The sequence below is a fragment of the Microtus ochrogaster genome, chromosome 15 (genome assembly GCF_000317375.1).
Source record: "Microtus ochrogaster isolate Prairie Vole_2 chromosome 15, MicOch1.0, whole genome shotgun sequence".
Taxonomy (NCBI): domain Eukaryota; kingdom Metazoa; phylum Chordata; class Mammalia; order Rodentia; family Cricetidae; genus Microtus; species Microtus ochrogaster.
The window spans coordinates 926,227-942,790 of NC_022017.1; the positions used below are offsets into that span (position 1 = coordinate 926,227).

At 51.2% G+C, this 16,564-nt stretch overlaps 2 protein-coding genes across 4 annotated transcripts in view; both read left to right on the plus strand.

Annotated features, from left to right (window-relative positions):
• The window catches only part of Znf385a (zinc finger protein 385A), a 27,412-nt gene extending 23,465 nt beyond the window's left edge, over nucleotides 1-3,947 (plus strand). For all 3 annotated transcript variants that reach the window (XM_005353779.3, XM_013348705.2, XM_026782499.1), the window contains 4 exons: nucleotides 1,503-1,745; nucleotides 2,068-2,237; nucleotides 2,403-2,498; nucleotides 2,624-3,947. In XM_005353779.3, the coding sequence (XP_005353836.1) occupies nucleotides 1,503-1,745; nucleotides 2,068-2,237; nucleotides 2,403-2,498; nucleotides 2,624-2,854 (740 nt within the window). In that variant the 3' untranslated portion in view covers nucleotides 2,855-3,947. The remainder of the gene's footprint in view (nucleotides 1-1,502; nucleotides 1,746-2,067; nucleotides 2,238-2,402; nucleotides 2,499-2,623) is intronic.
• Nucleotides 3,948-8,296: 4,349 nt separating this feature from the next.
• On the plus strand, nucleotides 8,297-10,348 carry Gpr84 (G protein-coupled receptor 84). The gene is made up of 2 exons (XM_005353782.2): nucleotides 8,297-8,374; nucleotides 8,984-10,348. Exon 2 carries the CDS (start codon nucleotides 8,992-8,994, stop codon nucleotides 10,180-10,182), a length of 1,191 nt encoding a protein of 396 aa, XP_005353839.1. The 5' UTR covers nucleotides 8,297-8,374; nucleotides 8,984-8,991; the 3' UTR covers nucleotides 10,183-10,348.
• Nucleotides 10,349-16,564: the final 6,216 nt, after the last annotated feature.

The following is a 16,564-nucleotide window of genomic DNA, read 5'->3' on the forward strand; positions in this document are numbered from 1 at the left end:
CGAATAGGGACATCAGAGCCTACCTGGAGACTGAGGCCGTGTGCTCCGAATAGGGACATCAGAGCCTACCTGGAGACTGAGGCCGTGTGCTCCGAGACTCCCTAAATGATTTTGGATGGATGTGTGTGGACTTCTTGGAGCCAAGTTAAGAAAGAAAAACTTGAAAATCTTTAAGGTCTTTTTCAACTTTACCAGAAGCATTTCCTCATTTCTTTCCCCCTCATGGCTGGACAACCATATTTCCAAAGAACTGGGACAGAGGAAATCAGGGACAGAGAGATATCAGCCACCCCACCCTGGGATTACCACAGATATCAGTTACAGCCAACTCCAGAAAGACCTAACATTCCCCTTGTCCTCATTTCCTCTTATTCTGGCCTGTCCTTGTTGCCCCACCCTAAAAATAATGAGAAACAGGCCTCTATATCACCAGCTTGGGATCCAGGTCTCCACTGTAACCACGCATATATATGCACGCGCACACATGCACGTCACACGCGCGCGCACACCCTCTATCATTTAAAGATGTAGGGAGCAGGCCTAATTTCTAGCTGTGCTCTGGCTGCTTCTGAGTCTGATCATCTTGGGTTAGTGTATTAACACCTTTATAAAATAGGGATAAGGATGGAAAGAGCTGGTGACAGCGACAGCCAATACTTCCTGACTGCTGCTGTTGTAGATGCTTTACACATCACCTCACTGAGTCCCGGCACCCTCCCCGAGGACATGGGTAGACATTGTATGCATACTGCTTTCATAAACCATGATGTCCTGTCCAGTTTGGGATAAGGATTATTGTCTGGTTTGGAATGAACACAGGAGCTGAATGAGCAGGAGACACAAAGGATGGGTCACAGGATGGACAAGCACACACCTACAGGGTTCGGACTTCTTCCACCTTCTCTTACTCTCACCACAGCCTCCCCATGACCCGGAAAATGGATCACTGTTGGAGCAGGAGCGGGAGTGCTAGAGTTTCCCCTGAAGTGCAGAGGCCCGGGCTGCGCATCTCTGATCAGCCATGAATTATAGAGCAGCCTGGATCCCTGCTTCTTCCCGCTTCGGGTCTTGTTTCTGTTTCCCCCTGCTCTGCTTACATCTGTCTCCTGGCTTTCCCTCCTCCTAGTTCTGCACCTTCCTGTTGCTCCTTGGTGTTCTCCTTGAGTGTTGGAGAGGGGCTTGGGAAGGGGTTGCCCTGACAGGAATCCCAGGCTGGCCAGCAGGCCATACTGGGATGAATCGTCAGTCTCTGTACTTGCCCCTGGCTGGGAAAACTTTAGGGTAACTAAAGGTAGCCGGGGGGGGGGGGGGGGTTAGCCAGGCATTGCGATCACAACCCAGCCAGTGGCAGCTGAGTGGAATTTGGCTGGGGCTCAGGGCATGAGGACATGCATGTTGTAACAGGGTGGGGACTGACTTCTGGGCCCTTACCCTTGAGGAAATGGGGGTGGATCTGCACATGAAGAGCCATTTGGGATAACCCCATGTTTCTTCCCCAACAGTTTCCATGGAGAATGGCCTGGGTCCAGCTCCAGGATCCCCAGAGAAACAGCCTGGCTCCCCATCCCCTCCCAGTGTTCCAGAGTCTGGACAGGGTGTAACCAAGGCTGAAGGGGGAACTCCAGCCCCAGCTTCCCTGCCTGGGGGTAGCAAGGAAGAGGAGGAGAAGGCTAAGCGTCTGCTCTACTGTGCACTGTGCAAGGTGGCTGTGAACTCCCTCTCCCAGCTTGAGGCACATAACAAAGGTAAGGGTCCTCTAAGACCTCCAGCCATCTCCTGTCCACAGCCCACCCTACCTCCACTTCCCTGCCTTCTAGTGTCTGGGTCCTCTAAGACCTACAGCCTGTCTCCTTTCCCGCCGTCTCCCCTATTGCTTAGTCTCTTGCTTCCTCATTCACCTTTACCTTCTCCCAGACCCCCTTGTGCTTGGGAGGGGCCCAAAGGGCTCCAAATAAACCCCACACTTGCCCCATGCATTCACACATTATGACTGGGAAGGTGGGCAGTAGAGGCCTGGTAGACGCGGAGAAATTTACATCTGCCCTGTCTCCTGCCGCTGTGGACCAGGTACTAAGCACAAGACAATTTTGGAGGCCCGAAGTGGACTGGGGCCCATCAAAGCTTACCCTCGGCTGGGGCCTCCCACTCCTGGGGAACCAGAGGCTCCTTCCCAGGACCGAACCTTCCACTGTGAGATTTGCAACGTCAAGGTCAATTCGGAGGTCCAGCTGAAACAAGTGAGTCCTACACCCATCCCAGGATGTCTGAAGAATTTGACCCACTAAAGGGAAGGGAGCTTGGGTAAGGGCCACTCAGAAGGAAATATGGCCTTAGCTGTGGCCCTGCCTGTGGGGGTTACTCTTGGCTAAAAGCTCATAGCCCCACTACCCACTGCATCGCAGCACATCTCCAGCAGGAGGCACCGAGACGGCGTGGCCGGGAAGCCCAACCCTCTACTGAGCCGTCACAAGAAGCCTAGGGGCGCTGCGGAGCTGGCGGTGAGGCCTGGATGCTGGGGAGTTGGGGGACCCATGAGAGTTGGAAAGGGACCTGGGCAAGCCAGCAGAGGTTGGGCTTGCCGGACCACTGACCCGACCTCTGTCTCCCTCTCTGCCTGCTGCAGGGCACGCTGACTTTCTCCAAGGAGCTGCCGAAGTCCCTGGCCGGTGGCCTGCTCCCCAGCCCCCTGGCGGTGGCTGCGGTGATGGCCGCTGCAGCAGGCTCCCCGCTGTCCCTGCGCCCAGCTCCAGCCGCACCTCTTCTGCAGGGACCACCGATCACTCATCCTCTACTCCATCCGGCCCCGGGACCCATCCGAACTGCGCACGGACCCATCCTCTTCTCCCCTTACTGACCTCAACCCTGAACCCCTCCCGTTGTATTCCCCCACCTCCAGCCGGGACCCAGGCCTTCGGGCTCCCAGCCCGCCCCTCCTCCTGGCGCTCCCTGAATGGTCTGTCCTTCCCCCCACCCCGAGGTACGGGGTTCCAGGAAAGGGGAGGGGTAGCGGGGGAGGGGGGCTTAAGAAGGGGGGGAACACCCCAGATCTCAGGGAACCCCGCCCCCTGTCCTTCCCTCTCCCCTAGAAAAGAGGGGGTCCGTCTCACCCCCGAGCCCCCTCGGAGACACCCCCTCCCAAAAGCCATGTTCATCCAACCCTTCCCCTCCAAACCTAGCACAAAACGGGGTTCACAAGCCATGGTCGGGCCCGGGGGGATAACATGGATTTTCTTGGCAATAAGCGGACTCTGGGACTCCGGCCCCCACCCCAACTAAAGCGCTTCCTCCGCAGGGGGAGGGGAGCAGGCGGGATCCTGGGTCCCTCATAAGCACTTTGGTTTTACCGCCTGCAACCTCACTGTGCCCGCCCCGCACCATGCCCCATCCCAGGTCCAGTCGGGCCCATAGCAGGGGCAGCAAGCACTTGGAGGCGTCTCAGGCACTTGGGTGGGACCAAGGAGATGCCCTCGTAGACCCTTCCCCTCACCTTCTTACTCCCCAGTCCGGGTTCCATTCTTTTCACCAGCACCCATCGCCCAAGGGGTATCAAGGGGGGCAAGGGGTGTCCAGTCCAAGCCCACCCCCGCCTCGCCTTCCGCAAAACTGTGAGCAAAAAGCAATAGAAGCCTCGCCCCCGCCTCGCCCCACCTCTTTCCGCAGGATTTGCCGTCTGTAGCCTCCCTGATCCCAATCCCGAGACCTCATGGCTGCCACCTCCCGTGACACTTCCACTGCACAACTCGGGCGGGGGCGTGACCCCCAACCTGTCCCTTCTGTGGTTTCTGTGTGGTCAGCCCTTCCAGCGCCGACCTGGGATGGGGACCGGCCCCCACTGGCCCTCCCCTCCCTATGGACTCTTTCTGCTTGACGATGTAGCAACCCCGCTCCACCTCCACCCTCCCCTTTTCCTTCTTGAAAATAAAGTCTGGATTCGTTTTGCCCTCTGCGCCCAGGTCTCAGACTGTCCTTGTTTTGGGTGCAAATCGCTTGGAAGGTGTGTCTTAGGGTGAGAAAGCCCAACACCCTAAAAGGGGGACGGGAAAACGAGATTGGGAAGTGGTTGTGTAAAGCCAGCGGGGGGTGGGGGGGGAGAGGGGAGAGAGAGAGAGACAGAGAGAGAGACAGAGAGACAGAGAGAGAGAGACTGGGAGTCTCAGTCCTAACCTAGTTAGTGTAAACTTGGCCAGAGGAAATCCTTTCGAGTTCCACTCGGGGACTGCAGCTGAGGCTGTTGAGAATTCGCTATAACTCCACAAGGCGGCGCTAAGAACGCAGAAAAAGAGTCTTCCATTCTGTTCGTGTTTCTCGCGATTCTAGGGAGCGGGGTCTATACCCAGACTAAGGAAAGAACCCAGGCTTTTCTGACTATATTAGGAACCCACACCAACAAAACAGACAGAGGAAGCAGGGTTGGGCCTCATATACTGACTCCGGATCTTTGTCCTGTATGAACCTGAGTTTTGTTTTGTTTTGTTTTGTTTTTTAGTTTTTCGAGACGGGGTTTCTCTGTGGTTTTGGAGCCTGTCCTGGAACTATCTCTTGTAGACCAGGCTGGTCTCGAACTCACAGAGATCCGCCTGCCTCTGCCTCCCGAGTGCTGGGATTACAGGCGTGCGCCACCACCGCCCGGCTGAACCTGAGTTTTCTACCAGGTTTCTACCTCCTGTATCCAAGCCCACCGAGGCTGAGGCTGTGCCATCTACAGATCTGCTACCGTACTCTCTCGTCAGGACCCAAGTGGCCTGTGTCTTGGGGCACTTGGTGTCTTGGAGGGTACCTCTTCAACCGCAGAATCCAGCCCAAACACTGTAACTGACCCACCTCTCCACCCCATCCCCTCATGCCTTCCGGCTCTAGAGGGTGGTGGACTAGTAAACCAAAACAAAAGCCAAACTCAAACCCAGAGTCTGCACTGGGCCCCGGATTTCTCACTTCTCTCCCCACTTCCCAGTCTTGCAGAAGACAGGAGGGAGGGTAGGATGTGGTTGAAAGAGGAAGGAGACAGGAATAGGCCCCCTGGGTTTATCAACTGAAGTAGGGCCCCAGTACATCAAATAGGAATAGGCCCCTGGGTTTATCAACTGAAGTAGGGCCCCAGTACATCAAATAGGTTTTTCTACTTTGCAACTCAAAAAAGGCAGAAGAGACCGGGGCTACAGAAATGACTCAGTGGTTAAAAGCACTTGCTTCTCTTTCAGAGAATCTGTGTTCAATGTCCAGCACCCACATGGCAATTAAGTACCTGAAACCCTCTTCTGGCCTCCCAGGGCACCAGGCATGCACACAGTGCACAGACATACATGCAGACAAAACACCCATACACGTAAATAATTCTGTTAGAAACAGACATGAAAGGTTGTGAAGGAAGAAGGCAAAGGTGGCCCTTTAGAGGAAGGAATGGAGGAAGGAGGCACTCAGTAAGGGAACTTGTTACAACTCTAAGGACTTTAGTTCTTGATGCTCCCCCAAGTGATCCATCTACACTGTGGCATGCAGGTTCCTCACTCGCCTGCCATACACACACAGAATAAATAAACAGACTTTACAAATGAAAAAAATTAAATGGGCGGAAAATAGTAGCTGGGCCCGGTGTGAGGAGGCTGACAGGGAGGGATCAGAGAGATGAGCTGGAGAGGCTGGGAAACTGATATGCCCCAAACTTGGTGTTTCAAAATGGAATCTATCATCCACTCCTCTCCCTAAGCCTGGTCCTCCTTCCATGTTCCTTACCTTTCGTTTTGGTGCTAGGACCTGAACCCTAGGTATCGTAGTTGAGCCACACCCTAGCTCTCCAGTCTCATTGATTAAGAGCCCCAGCAAACAACACAAAACAGAAGTCATCATTTGTGTTTGAAACAAAGTCTCTGTTCCCTTCCTGACCTCAAAATGCCAGGAAGCCTACTGCTTCTAACTCATTAGACCTGGGATTGCAAGCAGGCATGAACAACCTGGTTCTACTTAAGCATCTATGGTTTTATTTTGTTTTGGTATGGCTTTATGAGACAGGGTTTCTCTATGTAGACCTGGCTGTCCTGAAACTCATTACATAGACCAGGCTATCCTTGAGCGCAGAGATCCACCTGCCTCTGCCTCCTGAGTGTTGTGCCTTGATTAATTCATTTTTTACATTTTTTGTTTGTTTTTTTTCAAGACAAGATTTCTCTGTGTAACAGTCCTGGCTGACCTGGAACTCACTGAGATCCACCTGCTTCTGCCTCCCAAATGCTGGGATTAAAGGAGTGTGCCACCATCACCTGGCTTAATTTATTTATTTTCAGACAGTCTCTTGTAGCCTGGGCTAGCCTCAGAATTACTTTGTAGCTGAGGATGACCTTGAATTTCTGATCTCTCCACTTCCTGAGTGCTGAGATTACAGGTATGTACTTGGATTAAACAGCTCTGGGACTTGAACCTGGGACCTTGTACATTCTGGGCAAATGCTGTACTTATATCAGCCAAATTTAATTAATTGATTAGTTTATGTTCTGGTGGTGGTGGTAAGGTTTTTGTTTGTTTGTTTGAGCAGGGTTTCTCTATGTAACATCTCTGGCTGACCCAGAACTCAGTTTGTAGATCAGCCTGGCCTCAAACTCACTGAGATCCATTTGCCTATGCCTCCCAAGTGCTGGGATTAAAGATTTGTACCAACAACAACTGGTCAAATTTGCTTTTTTTTTTTTTTTAAGTATCAAGGAAGCCAGGTGATGGTGGCGCACGCCTTTAATCCCAGCACTCAGGAGGCAGAGGCAGGCGAATCTCTATGAGTTAGAGGCCAGCCTTGTCTACAAGAGCTAGTTCCAGGACAGGCTCCCAAGGTACAGAGAAACCCTGTCTCAAAAAATAAAAAAAAAAGGAAACTTACTTTATTTCTTTAAAGATTTATTTATTATGTATACAGTATTCTACCTGCCTGCCAGAAAAGAATACCAGATCTCATTATAGATCGTTGTGAGTCACCATATGCTTGCTGGGGATTGAACTCAGGACCTCTGGAAGATCAACCAGTGCTCTTAATCACTGTGCCATCTCTCTAGCCCTCTAAATTTACTTTTTATTTGGAGATAAATTCTCATTCACTGGGCTGGAGAGATGGCTTAGTGGTTAAGAGCATTGCCTGCTCTTCCAAAGGTCCTGAGTTCAATTCCCAGCAACCACATGGTGGCTCACAACCATCTGTAAAGGGGTCTGGCGCCCTCTTCTGGCCTTCAGGCATACACACAGAATATTGTATACATAATAAATAAATAAATATTTTAAAAAAAAACAAAAAAAAATTCTCATTCACTAAAATTACCAAGACTGGCCTAGAACTCACTGTGTAACTCTGGCATGTCTTGAGATCCTCTTGAGAAACAGTGATTGTTAGCCTGCACCACCAGCTCCTGTTCCCACCTTTAATTCCAGCACTTGGGAGGCAGAGGCAAGTGGATATCTGTGAGTTCCAAGTCAGCCTGATCTATATGGTGAGCTCCGGGCCAGCCAGGCTACATAATTTATGTGTGTGTGTGTGTTTGTAGATGCACACACCCCACAGAACTTGTACAGAAGTTGGAGAACGATTTGCAGGAGTTGATTCTCTATTTCTGTCGTATAGGTCCTGGAACACAACTCAGGCCATGGCCCGGCTTTATGGGCTGAGCCCCCTTTCCAGTCCTAAACCCACATCTTTTTATCTGACTCCACTTCTCAGATGTGCTGATGTAAACCATCTCCAGACCATGAAGAGAAGAAAGGACGTGCTATTGCAAACAAACCTAAGCTCTCTGGGTTTTAAACTCAGTGTTTCTACCATTGCTTCTAGAACATGCTCTTGGCTTCTGACCTCTAGAGAAGTGGTCCAGTCAGGTGTGGTAGCTCATGCCTATACTCACAGTGCTCAAGTGGCTGAAGCAGGGGCATTTCTATGAGTTCTAGGGCAGACTGGGATAATGAGTCAGACCCTGTCTCAAACAAAAACAGAAGTGGTCTGGAGGATCTGACATTGTCTCCCTGATCAACAGTTCTCAGCAATGACCTTTTAGAGGTCCTGCCACACAGAGCGGAAGGAAACATCATTTGGGTTCCGGAAGCACAAAGGGAAGAATGAAATAACTCTGGAGTAAGTTGCAGGGGATTTCAACAGAGAAGCTCGAACTTTAGTAGCCAAGATAAAATTACTAGGACTGGCTGGAGGTGGGGGAGGAAGTGGATAAGGTTGGGTAATTAGGGAGTTTCTTACTCTTTCGGTCTAACATGGTAGAAGCATTATATGTCCAGTTGGAAGCCTGGCTACTTCCCATTAAGACTGGAGGTCTGACTGCCCCAAGGAAGGCCTGCACGTTAAGTGAGCTGGACTCTGTTTACTGAAGACGAGTGTGAACATCAGGAATCTCAGGTGAGCATGTAGTGTGTGTGTGTGTGTGTGTGTGTGTGTGTGTGTGTGTGTGTGTTACAGTCTCTCTTACTTAGTTCTCTCATTTCCCAGGTATTACAATCAGAACATTTGAGGTCAGGAGAATACTGGTACAGACCTGAGGCCAGAGAACCACTGTGAGTTGAGGCAGTCTGAGCTATATAACAATACAATCAAAGAACAAAAAGAAAGATGAATGCTCACTTGTGCAGAAGGAGGAGCAGAGGACAAGGGACTCCTGATTGGTCTTCAGGAAGGGAGAAGGAATTATGGGCAGAGGATGCCAGGGTTATGGGAAGAATTCCACACATCCTGGAGGGGTCTGGGGTTGAGAGAAACAGAGAATTAACAGGTGTCCAAAAGAGACAGTTGATAAGAATTTAGGAAAGAAGTCTTAGAATGTGAAAGAAAGGTCAGAGAGAGCCTAAGAAGAGAGCTGGGAACTTTGAGCTGAGGTGGCATGGGAAAGGCTTTCCAGAACCGTGAATTCTAGTGAATTCTAGGAGCAGAACGGGTGTGAGAGACAAAGCTGTTCATTCGAGGCAAGACAAACACCAAGTTCTCATTCCGTCTCCCCTCGTCTCCCTTCAGCCTCTACCATGTGGAACGCCTCGGATACCAACTTCTCCTGTTACCACCAGTCCGTGTTGGGCTATCGTTACTTTGCTGTTATCTGGGGCGTGGTAGTGGCTGTCACAGGCACCGTGGGCAATGTGCTCACCCTGCTGGCATTGGCCATTCGTCCTAAGCTCCGAACCCGCTTCAACCTACTCATTGCCAACCTCACCCTGGCTGATCTCCTCTACTGTGCGCTCCTGCAGCCTTTCTCCGTAGACACATACCTCCACCTCCATTGGCGCACTGGCAACATCTTCTGCAGAATATTCGGGCTCCTCCTCTTTACTTCCAATTCTGTCTCCATTCTCACCCTCTGTCTCATTGCTCTAGGACGCTACCTCCTTATCGCCCACCCTAAGCTCTTTCCCCAAGTTTTCAGCGCCAGGGGGATCGTGCTAGCGTTGGTAGGCAGCTGGATTGTGGGGGTGGCAAGCTTTGCCCCACTCTGGCATGTATTTGTCCTGGTGCCACTGGTCTGCACCTGCAGCTTTGACCGCGTGCGAGGCCGGCCTTACACCACCATCCTCATGGGCATCTTCTTTGTGCTTGGGCTCAGCAGTGTGGGCGTCTTCTACTGCCTCATCCACCGCCAAGTCAAGCGTGCTGCTCGAGCGCTAGACCACTATAGGCTGCAGCGGGCCAGCATCCGCTCTCACCAGGTGGCTGGGACAGATGAGGTCATGCCTGGCCACTTCCAGGAGCTAGACAGCGGGCTTGCCTCAAAAGGACCCAGTGAGGGGATTTCATCTGTGTCAGTCAGTGCTTCGACCACGCAGACCTTGGAAGGTGACCCGTCAGAAGCAGGGGAACAGGGCACCAGAAAGGCAACCCAGCATATTGTAGAGAGAGGCCTTCCTGAAGCTCATCATAGGGTCCGGGAAACTGCAGGAGAGCGCAGAGCCCCGGATGCCCCATCGGAATTCGGAAAGGTGACACGCATGTGCTTCGCGGTGTTCCTCTGCTTCGTCCTCAGCTACATCCCCTTCTTGCTGGTCAACATTTTGGACGCCAGGGGCCGCGCTCCGCGGTTAGTGCACATGGTGGCTGCCAACCTCACCTGGCTCAACAGCTGCATCAACCCGGTACTCTACGCAGCCATGAACCGCCAGTTCCGCCACGCATATGGCTTCATCCTGAAACGCGGGCCACAGAGTTTCCGTCGGTTCCGTTAGAGCTGGTAGTTCATTCATCAGGCCAGCCCAGCATCGAGCGTGGTCCGCAGGATAGGAGCCCTTTGATCCTTGGACATTTTTACAGACAACCTCATTGGTGTTTGGGCACACCCCTTTCCATCCAGGAATCAATGTGTCAGTCCTGCGTCACCCAAGGTCAATTATTAATAAATGCATCACGCTTCCCCACTCTTCACATGTTTGTGTGTTTGTGTGTGCATGCGTGTGTGCGTGTGGTGTCTTTCCTGGTCTCTTTCCACCTTTTTTTTTTTTTTTTTTTTTTGAGACAGGGTTTCTCTGTAGCTTTTTGGTTCCTGTCCTTCCTGGAACTAGCTCTTGTAGACCAGACTGGCCTCGAACTCACAGATGGTTGTGAGCCACCATGTGGTTGCTGGGAATTGAACTCACAACCCCTGGAAGAGCAGCCCGTGCTCTTAACCACTGGGCCATCTCTCCAGCCCCCCACCTTTTTTTTAAAGATTTTTATTTATTATGTATATAGGTTTCTTCCTTCATGTATCCTGCAGTACAGAAGAGGACACCAGATCTCATTACAGATGGTTGTGAGCCACCATGTGGTTGCTGGGAATTGAACTCAAGACCTCTGGAAGAGCAGCCAGTGCTCTATTCCTCTGAGCCATCTCTCCAGCCACCTTCACCTTTTTTTTTCAAGGCAAAGTTTCTCTGTAGCTTTGGAGCCTGTCCTGGCACTAGCTCTGTAGACCAGGCTGACCTTGAACTCACAGAGGTAGGCCTGCACCTGCCTCCTGAGTGCTGGGATTACAGGCGTGTGCCACCACCGCCCAACTTAGTTTTTTATTTTTTAATTAATAGTTATTGAGCTCTGCATTTTTCTCTGCTCCCCTCCCTGTCTCTCCCCTCCCCACTTCAACCCTCCCCCAAGGTCCCCATGCTCCCAATTTACTCAGAAGATCTTGTCTTTTTCTACTTTCTACTTCCCATGTAGATTAGATCTATGTAAGTCTCTCTTAGTGTCCGCATTGTTGTCTAAGTTCTCTGGGATTGTGGTTTGTAGGCTGGCTTTCTTTGCTTTATGTTTAAAAACCACCTGTGAGTGAGTACATATGATAATTGTCTTTCTATGTCTGGGTTACCTCACTCAATATGATGTTTTCTAGCTCCATCCATTTGCCTGCAAAATTCAAGATATCACTATTTTTTTCTACTGTGTAGTAATCCATTGTGTAAATATACCACATTTTTCTTATCCATTCTTCGGTCAAGGGACATTTAGGTTGTTTCCAGGTTCTGGCTATGACAAACAAAGCTGCTATGAACATAGTTGAGCACATGTCTTTGTGGCACGATTGAGCATCCTTTGGATCTATACCCAAAAGTGGTATTACTGGGTCTTGAGGAAGGTTGTTTCCTAATTTTCTGAGAAATCGCCACACTGACATCCAAAGGGCCTGTACCAGCTTGTACTCCCACCAGCAATGCCGGAGTGTTCCCTTTTCCCCACAACCTCTCCAGCATAAGTTGTCATCAGTGTTTTTGATCTTAGCCATTCTTATAGGTGTAAGATGAAATCTCAGAGTTGTTTTGATTTCCATTTCTCTGATGACTAAGGATGTTGAACATTTTCTTAAGTGTCTTTGAGCCATTTTAGATTCCTCTGTTGAGAGTTCTCTGTTTAGGTCTGTACTCCATGGGATTGCAGACATGCATATCCATGCCCAGCTTTTACAAGTGTGCTAGAGATCCAAACCCAGGTCCCCATGTTTGTATAGTAGCCCTCACTTCCCAGCCCACCGCTCTAGCTGCACATTGCATGCTTTTAACGCCCAGGAATGTTTATGTGGGAAAAAAGATCTAAGTCGGGATCAGAACTGAAACGTAGTAGTTAAGGCTTTGGGGTGACCTGTGCTAGAGCAATGTAGAAAGAGCTATCCAGGTATAGACACAGTCTGTGACTGACAGGGTTCCAGCTTGCAGCACATGTATGGGACTTGGAGAGATTTAGCTTTCTTTCCCTTTCCCCCCTTTGAGCAGTCTTGCTATGTAACCCAAGTCCTCAAACTCGAGACAATCCTGCATTAAACACAGCGCAATTATAGGTGTGCGTTTCTTTCCTTAATAAAACTGCCCTGATACCCACCCAGGCCAGGAGGTTTATTCAAACACTACAGGTTACATCCCTGCAATGAATTGTGTTCATTGTGTCCGAAGCAAGGAGACAGTCAAGGTGGAGACTGTGCTCTGGGAAAATGGAACTGAGCTTAGTGGCTGGCAGATGTACAAGGGAGGCTCTCTTTCTCTGATCTTCCTGTCCACGCTGAAGAAAGGCTGCAGAAACGGCTTGAGGGCACATCTTCCCCAAGCATCTTCCATTCTGTAAGCCGCCTGGAAACACAATCCACCAGATGGTGCTGGAGTCCTGTGCTTCCTTTCTGACTTCCGGTTGAGTATTGAAAGTGCCAGCAAGATCACTGACTAAGGGTGGAGGAACAGGGTTTGCATCTACACCACCACCACCACCACCACCACCACCACCACCACCACCACCACCACCACCACCACCACCACCAAACTTGGCAAGGAAAATGAAGAATGAGGATTTTTTTGGTTTTTGTTTTGTTTTGTTGGTTTTTTTGAGGCAGGGTTTCTATGTGGTTTTGGAGCCTGTCCTGGAACTCCCTTTGTAGACCAGGCTGGCCTCAAATTCACAGAGATCCGCCTGCCTCTGCCTCCCAAGTGCTGGGATTAAAGGCGTGCGCCACCACCGCCCGGCTGTTTTGTTTTTCAAGACAGGGTTTTTCTGGCTGTCCTGGAACTCACAGGCTGACTTCAAACTCACGTGTCAGTCACTATGCTCAACTCCTAGAGTCTTCATCCTTCTCTAAGGTGGGACAGGGTAAGGTTCTGGGTGAGCACCAGGAGAGCGCTGGGAATGGAATGTGGGTTGGGTTGACAAGATGACCCTCCACACCGCCCTTTCTATCTCTAAATGTGTTTTGAGACAAGAAAAATTTTAAGTATTGAAATAAGAATAGAAAGATAACCCCCGCCCCGGGAGGGACTAATCCAGAGCCTGTGTTTCTAGATGTTCTCCACAGTCTACTGAGACAGGGTGCAGACAGATGCCTGAGATTGTGGAGCTGAGACCTGGCCAAGGACCTGAGTGGCAGCTTCATGAACTTGAGACCTTGGGTCACTCTAGGCTTCGGGTTTCATGATCTGTGGGAAACTGAGAGTAGGGGTACTCTCTGTGTAGCGCTAAACCATGCAAAGATATTTCATGGACGCATGAAATTCCCATGACGAGATCTATTATACTTTCTTACAAAGGGGAAAACAAACATCAACAGGTTAATTTGTTCAAAGTCAAAGGGCTAGTAAGTGATAAACTGTGGTTTGAGGGCAAAGTGTAACCAGAGCTGTTGCCAGCATTAAGGACTAACCACTACAGAACAGCTAGCTGCCTTGTTCCGGGACCAGGCAAACTCTAAAAGTTCTTCCTGCTCAGCCCTTCCAGATTCTGAAGGTTTGGTCTACAAGGGCTAGTTCCAGGACAGGCTTCAAAGCTACAGAGAAACTCTGTCTTGAAAAAAACAAAACAACAACCAAGATCCTGAAGATTGACAACTCTGAGGCTTGTAAAAGGGTTCACTTTTCAATTCAATTCAAAAGCTTCCTCAAAGTAGAAGAGAGCTACCACAGAGACTGCTCTTAGACTTCAGAGTGACTTCCTAATCTTCGATTGCTGGGGGCTGGGGGAGGGAAAGATTTAGAGGGCTCAGAGTCTGAAGACCAAAGGACTGAAATTTAGCAAGGAAACTAGCAGCTGTTTTACCCTTGGGGGGCCCTCCGCGATCATATCCTCCCTTCCTAATTTCAATAAAGGCTGGGTTAGGAGAAAGAGAACAGAAAACAAGGCTTTCCTGAGGGTTTTCTCTTGGGGCACTCTTCGGATGAGAAGTCAGTGCCTGGATCCCCCCCCCCCCACTTCTGTCAACCTCCCGCGCGAAGCCTCTCTTTGTCCCTCTCCATCTGGGCGTCTCTCGGACGCGCCTCCTTCACGGCCCCGCCCGCCTGCTCTCGCTCGCGCGCACACACTCGCTTTCCTTCGCTGTCTTTCGCAGGCAGATTTATGGTCAGCCCGGAGACTCTCATTGGCCGAGCGCTGACAGCTCTTGATTTATCGCCACCTCTCATTGGCTGTTCTTGACAGGTCGATTTACGAGTCGCGTTGCCATTGGCCCAGCGGCCTCGGCCCTGATTTACAGCTTGGTGGGCGCCGAGGGGGGTGGGGCGTGCCTGGGAGCGAGGCCGCGCGCCCCTCCCCCGCGTCCTCGCGTGCCCGCCGCGCGTGCCCGCCGCGCCGCTTCGGAAGCCGCTCGGCGAGGTACGAGAGCCGCTGGAGACCGGCGGGCCCGAGGTCGGCGGCGAGCAGCCCTGGGAGCTCTGTCGCGTTTGTTGCGCGGGACCCCTCCCACCCACCTCCTAGATTTACGAGTTTAGACTCGGCCTTCAGGAATTAGGAATATTTATGCTTCGTTGGGAGTGAGGTTTGGAGGGTGATAAATAAGGGACCGCTGGGGTACGATGGGGGCTCCTATTTCGGACACGGTCACTTTACCAAGAACCCCATCAGCGGCTCCCTCTAATCTCAAGCCAGAGGGAGCTCCGGGGCTGTGGGTGGTGGGCTTTCGATACCTGCAAAAGAGTTAGAATGGTTCGGCCCTTGAGAGCCCCCGCCGATGCCTGCTGAGTTTTGCAACTTATAGGATGGAAGGCAGATCAGGGAGGAACTTTGTGAGCATACTGTCGTTCTTGAAAGCCCTGGTGGGCAATTACAGCCTTTCTGCAGAAGACAGGGAGAAATCTGCCGTTACTTAACCTCTAAACTCAGTTGCCGAGGAATGAATGGGGGAGAGGCGCTAGCAAGCAGGTTTCTCGGGGTAGACATCTCCCTCACAGAAAAGGGATTTGAAGTCTCCCACCGAGCCCACATCCTGGATCCTTGGGAAAGAAGGCTAGGAATGTGGCGCCCAATGCATCTCCTAGGAGCCTCCGTCCCCAACCTATCCACCCCCATTGCTAGCTGAGAATTAAAAACACTCCTCGCCCTGGGCCTCCAGGAAATGGGCAGGGGTGGGGTGGGGTGGGGGATCTGCCTAAGGATCCACATGCTTTCTCCAGTTCTCAACCCCTGGCCAGCAGCGTCTTGGCTCTAGGCGTGGGGAGGTAGCAGACAAAGGATAGGGGCCATGACATAAGGGGGATCTACAGAGAACTGGGGAAGTCACCCTGTCCCCACCCATGACCTGGGTGACACTGGCCTCAGCAAGAATGGCCACAGCATATATATACCCCCGCCTTCCCGCAGTGAGATGGGGGAAAGAGGAGAAGGGTCTAGACTGGCCCTTTAAGAGCCACTTAGGGTCAGAAAACCTGGCCTGCAGAGAGGAAGGAGCTGATGTCAGAAGACGGATGGGCAGCAAGATGGGGATTGATGCTAATGGGGGAGTTAAAGCTAAGTACCCAGACACTCAGAGGGCAAAACTGCAGATCTGTCTTCCTTATGCTCACCTCCCCCCAACACCAAGGTTGTAAATCTCCTCGATGGAGGGAAGTGGGGGGGGGTAAGAAAAAAGACAGGATCTCTCCTTTTTCCTGCCCCCTCCCAATTCTTTTGTTTTCTCCCATTCCATTACCCTTTCCAGTAAAATTTCCAACTTATAGCTTTTCATCAGAAATAGAGACAATGATTGCTCCGTATGGAAGAGCTGGGGAGAGGATCTTAAGTTTTCCCTCATCCGCTCTGGGTAGAAATGGGTTGCTGGGACTGAGGGGAAGGCTCAGTGCTCTTCCACTTTGCTCTCTAGCATCTGTTAGGCAGGAAGCAGGTTGTTGGATTCCAGGAGCACCAAGATTTTGGAGGGGTCTCCATGGGGAAAGTTGAGTCCACCCACAGAAGATCAGCAGTCTGTATTCTCAGAACTCCTCATCACACTAGCCTCTCCTCCATACATCCTGTCTTCTGAGGAGACAATCCAAGGCCAAATGATGCCAAAGGCAGCTTTTTCAGTGTGCCCTGAGAGGGAGGAACCCCAGGAGGCAGAGATGTAAACCCTGAGCAGCCCTGCTGCCTTATCTTCAGCTGGAACCATGCCTCCTGTCTTTCAAGACCCCTACTTCCCTTCCTGCTGGTGACCTGACTGGCCTGCTATGTGAGGGCCCTCTGTAAATTAGAAAGCAGGTCCTCTGTGCCACATCCCTGATTTTCCTAACCTAAGAAACAACTAGAGGCCTGGTTGCCTCTGGTTTCCAGTCCTACTCAGTACCCATAAGGGGGTGACCCTATGCCAGGAGTGAGTCTGTTTCCAGTCCTACTCAGTACCCATAAGGGGGTGACCCT

Excerpts from the sequence above, each read along its gene's own strand:
- Gpr84 (XM_005353782.2), top strand. The coding sequence starts at position 8,992 with ATGTGGAACGCCTCGGATACCAACTTCTCCTGTTACCACCAGTCCGTG.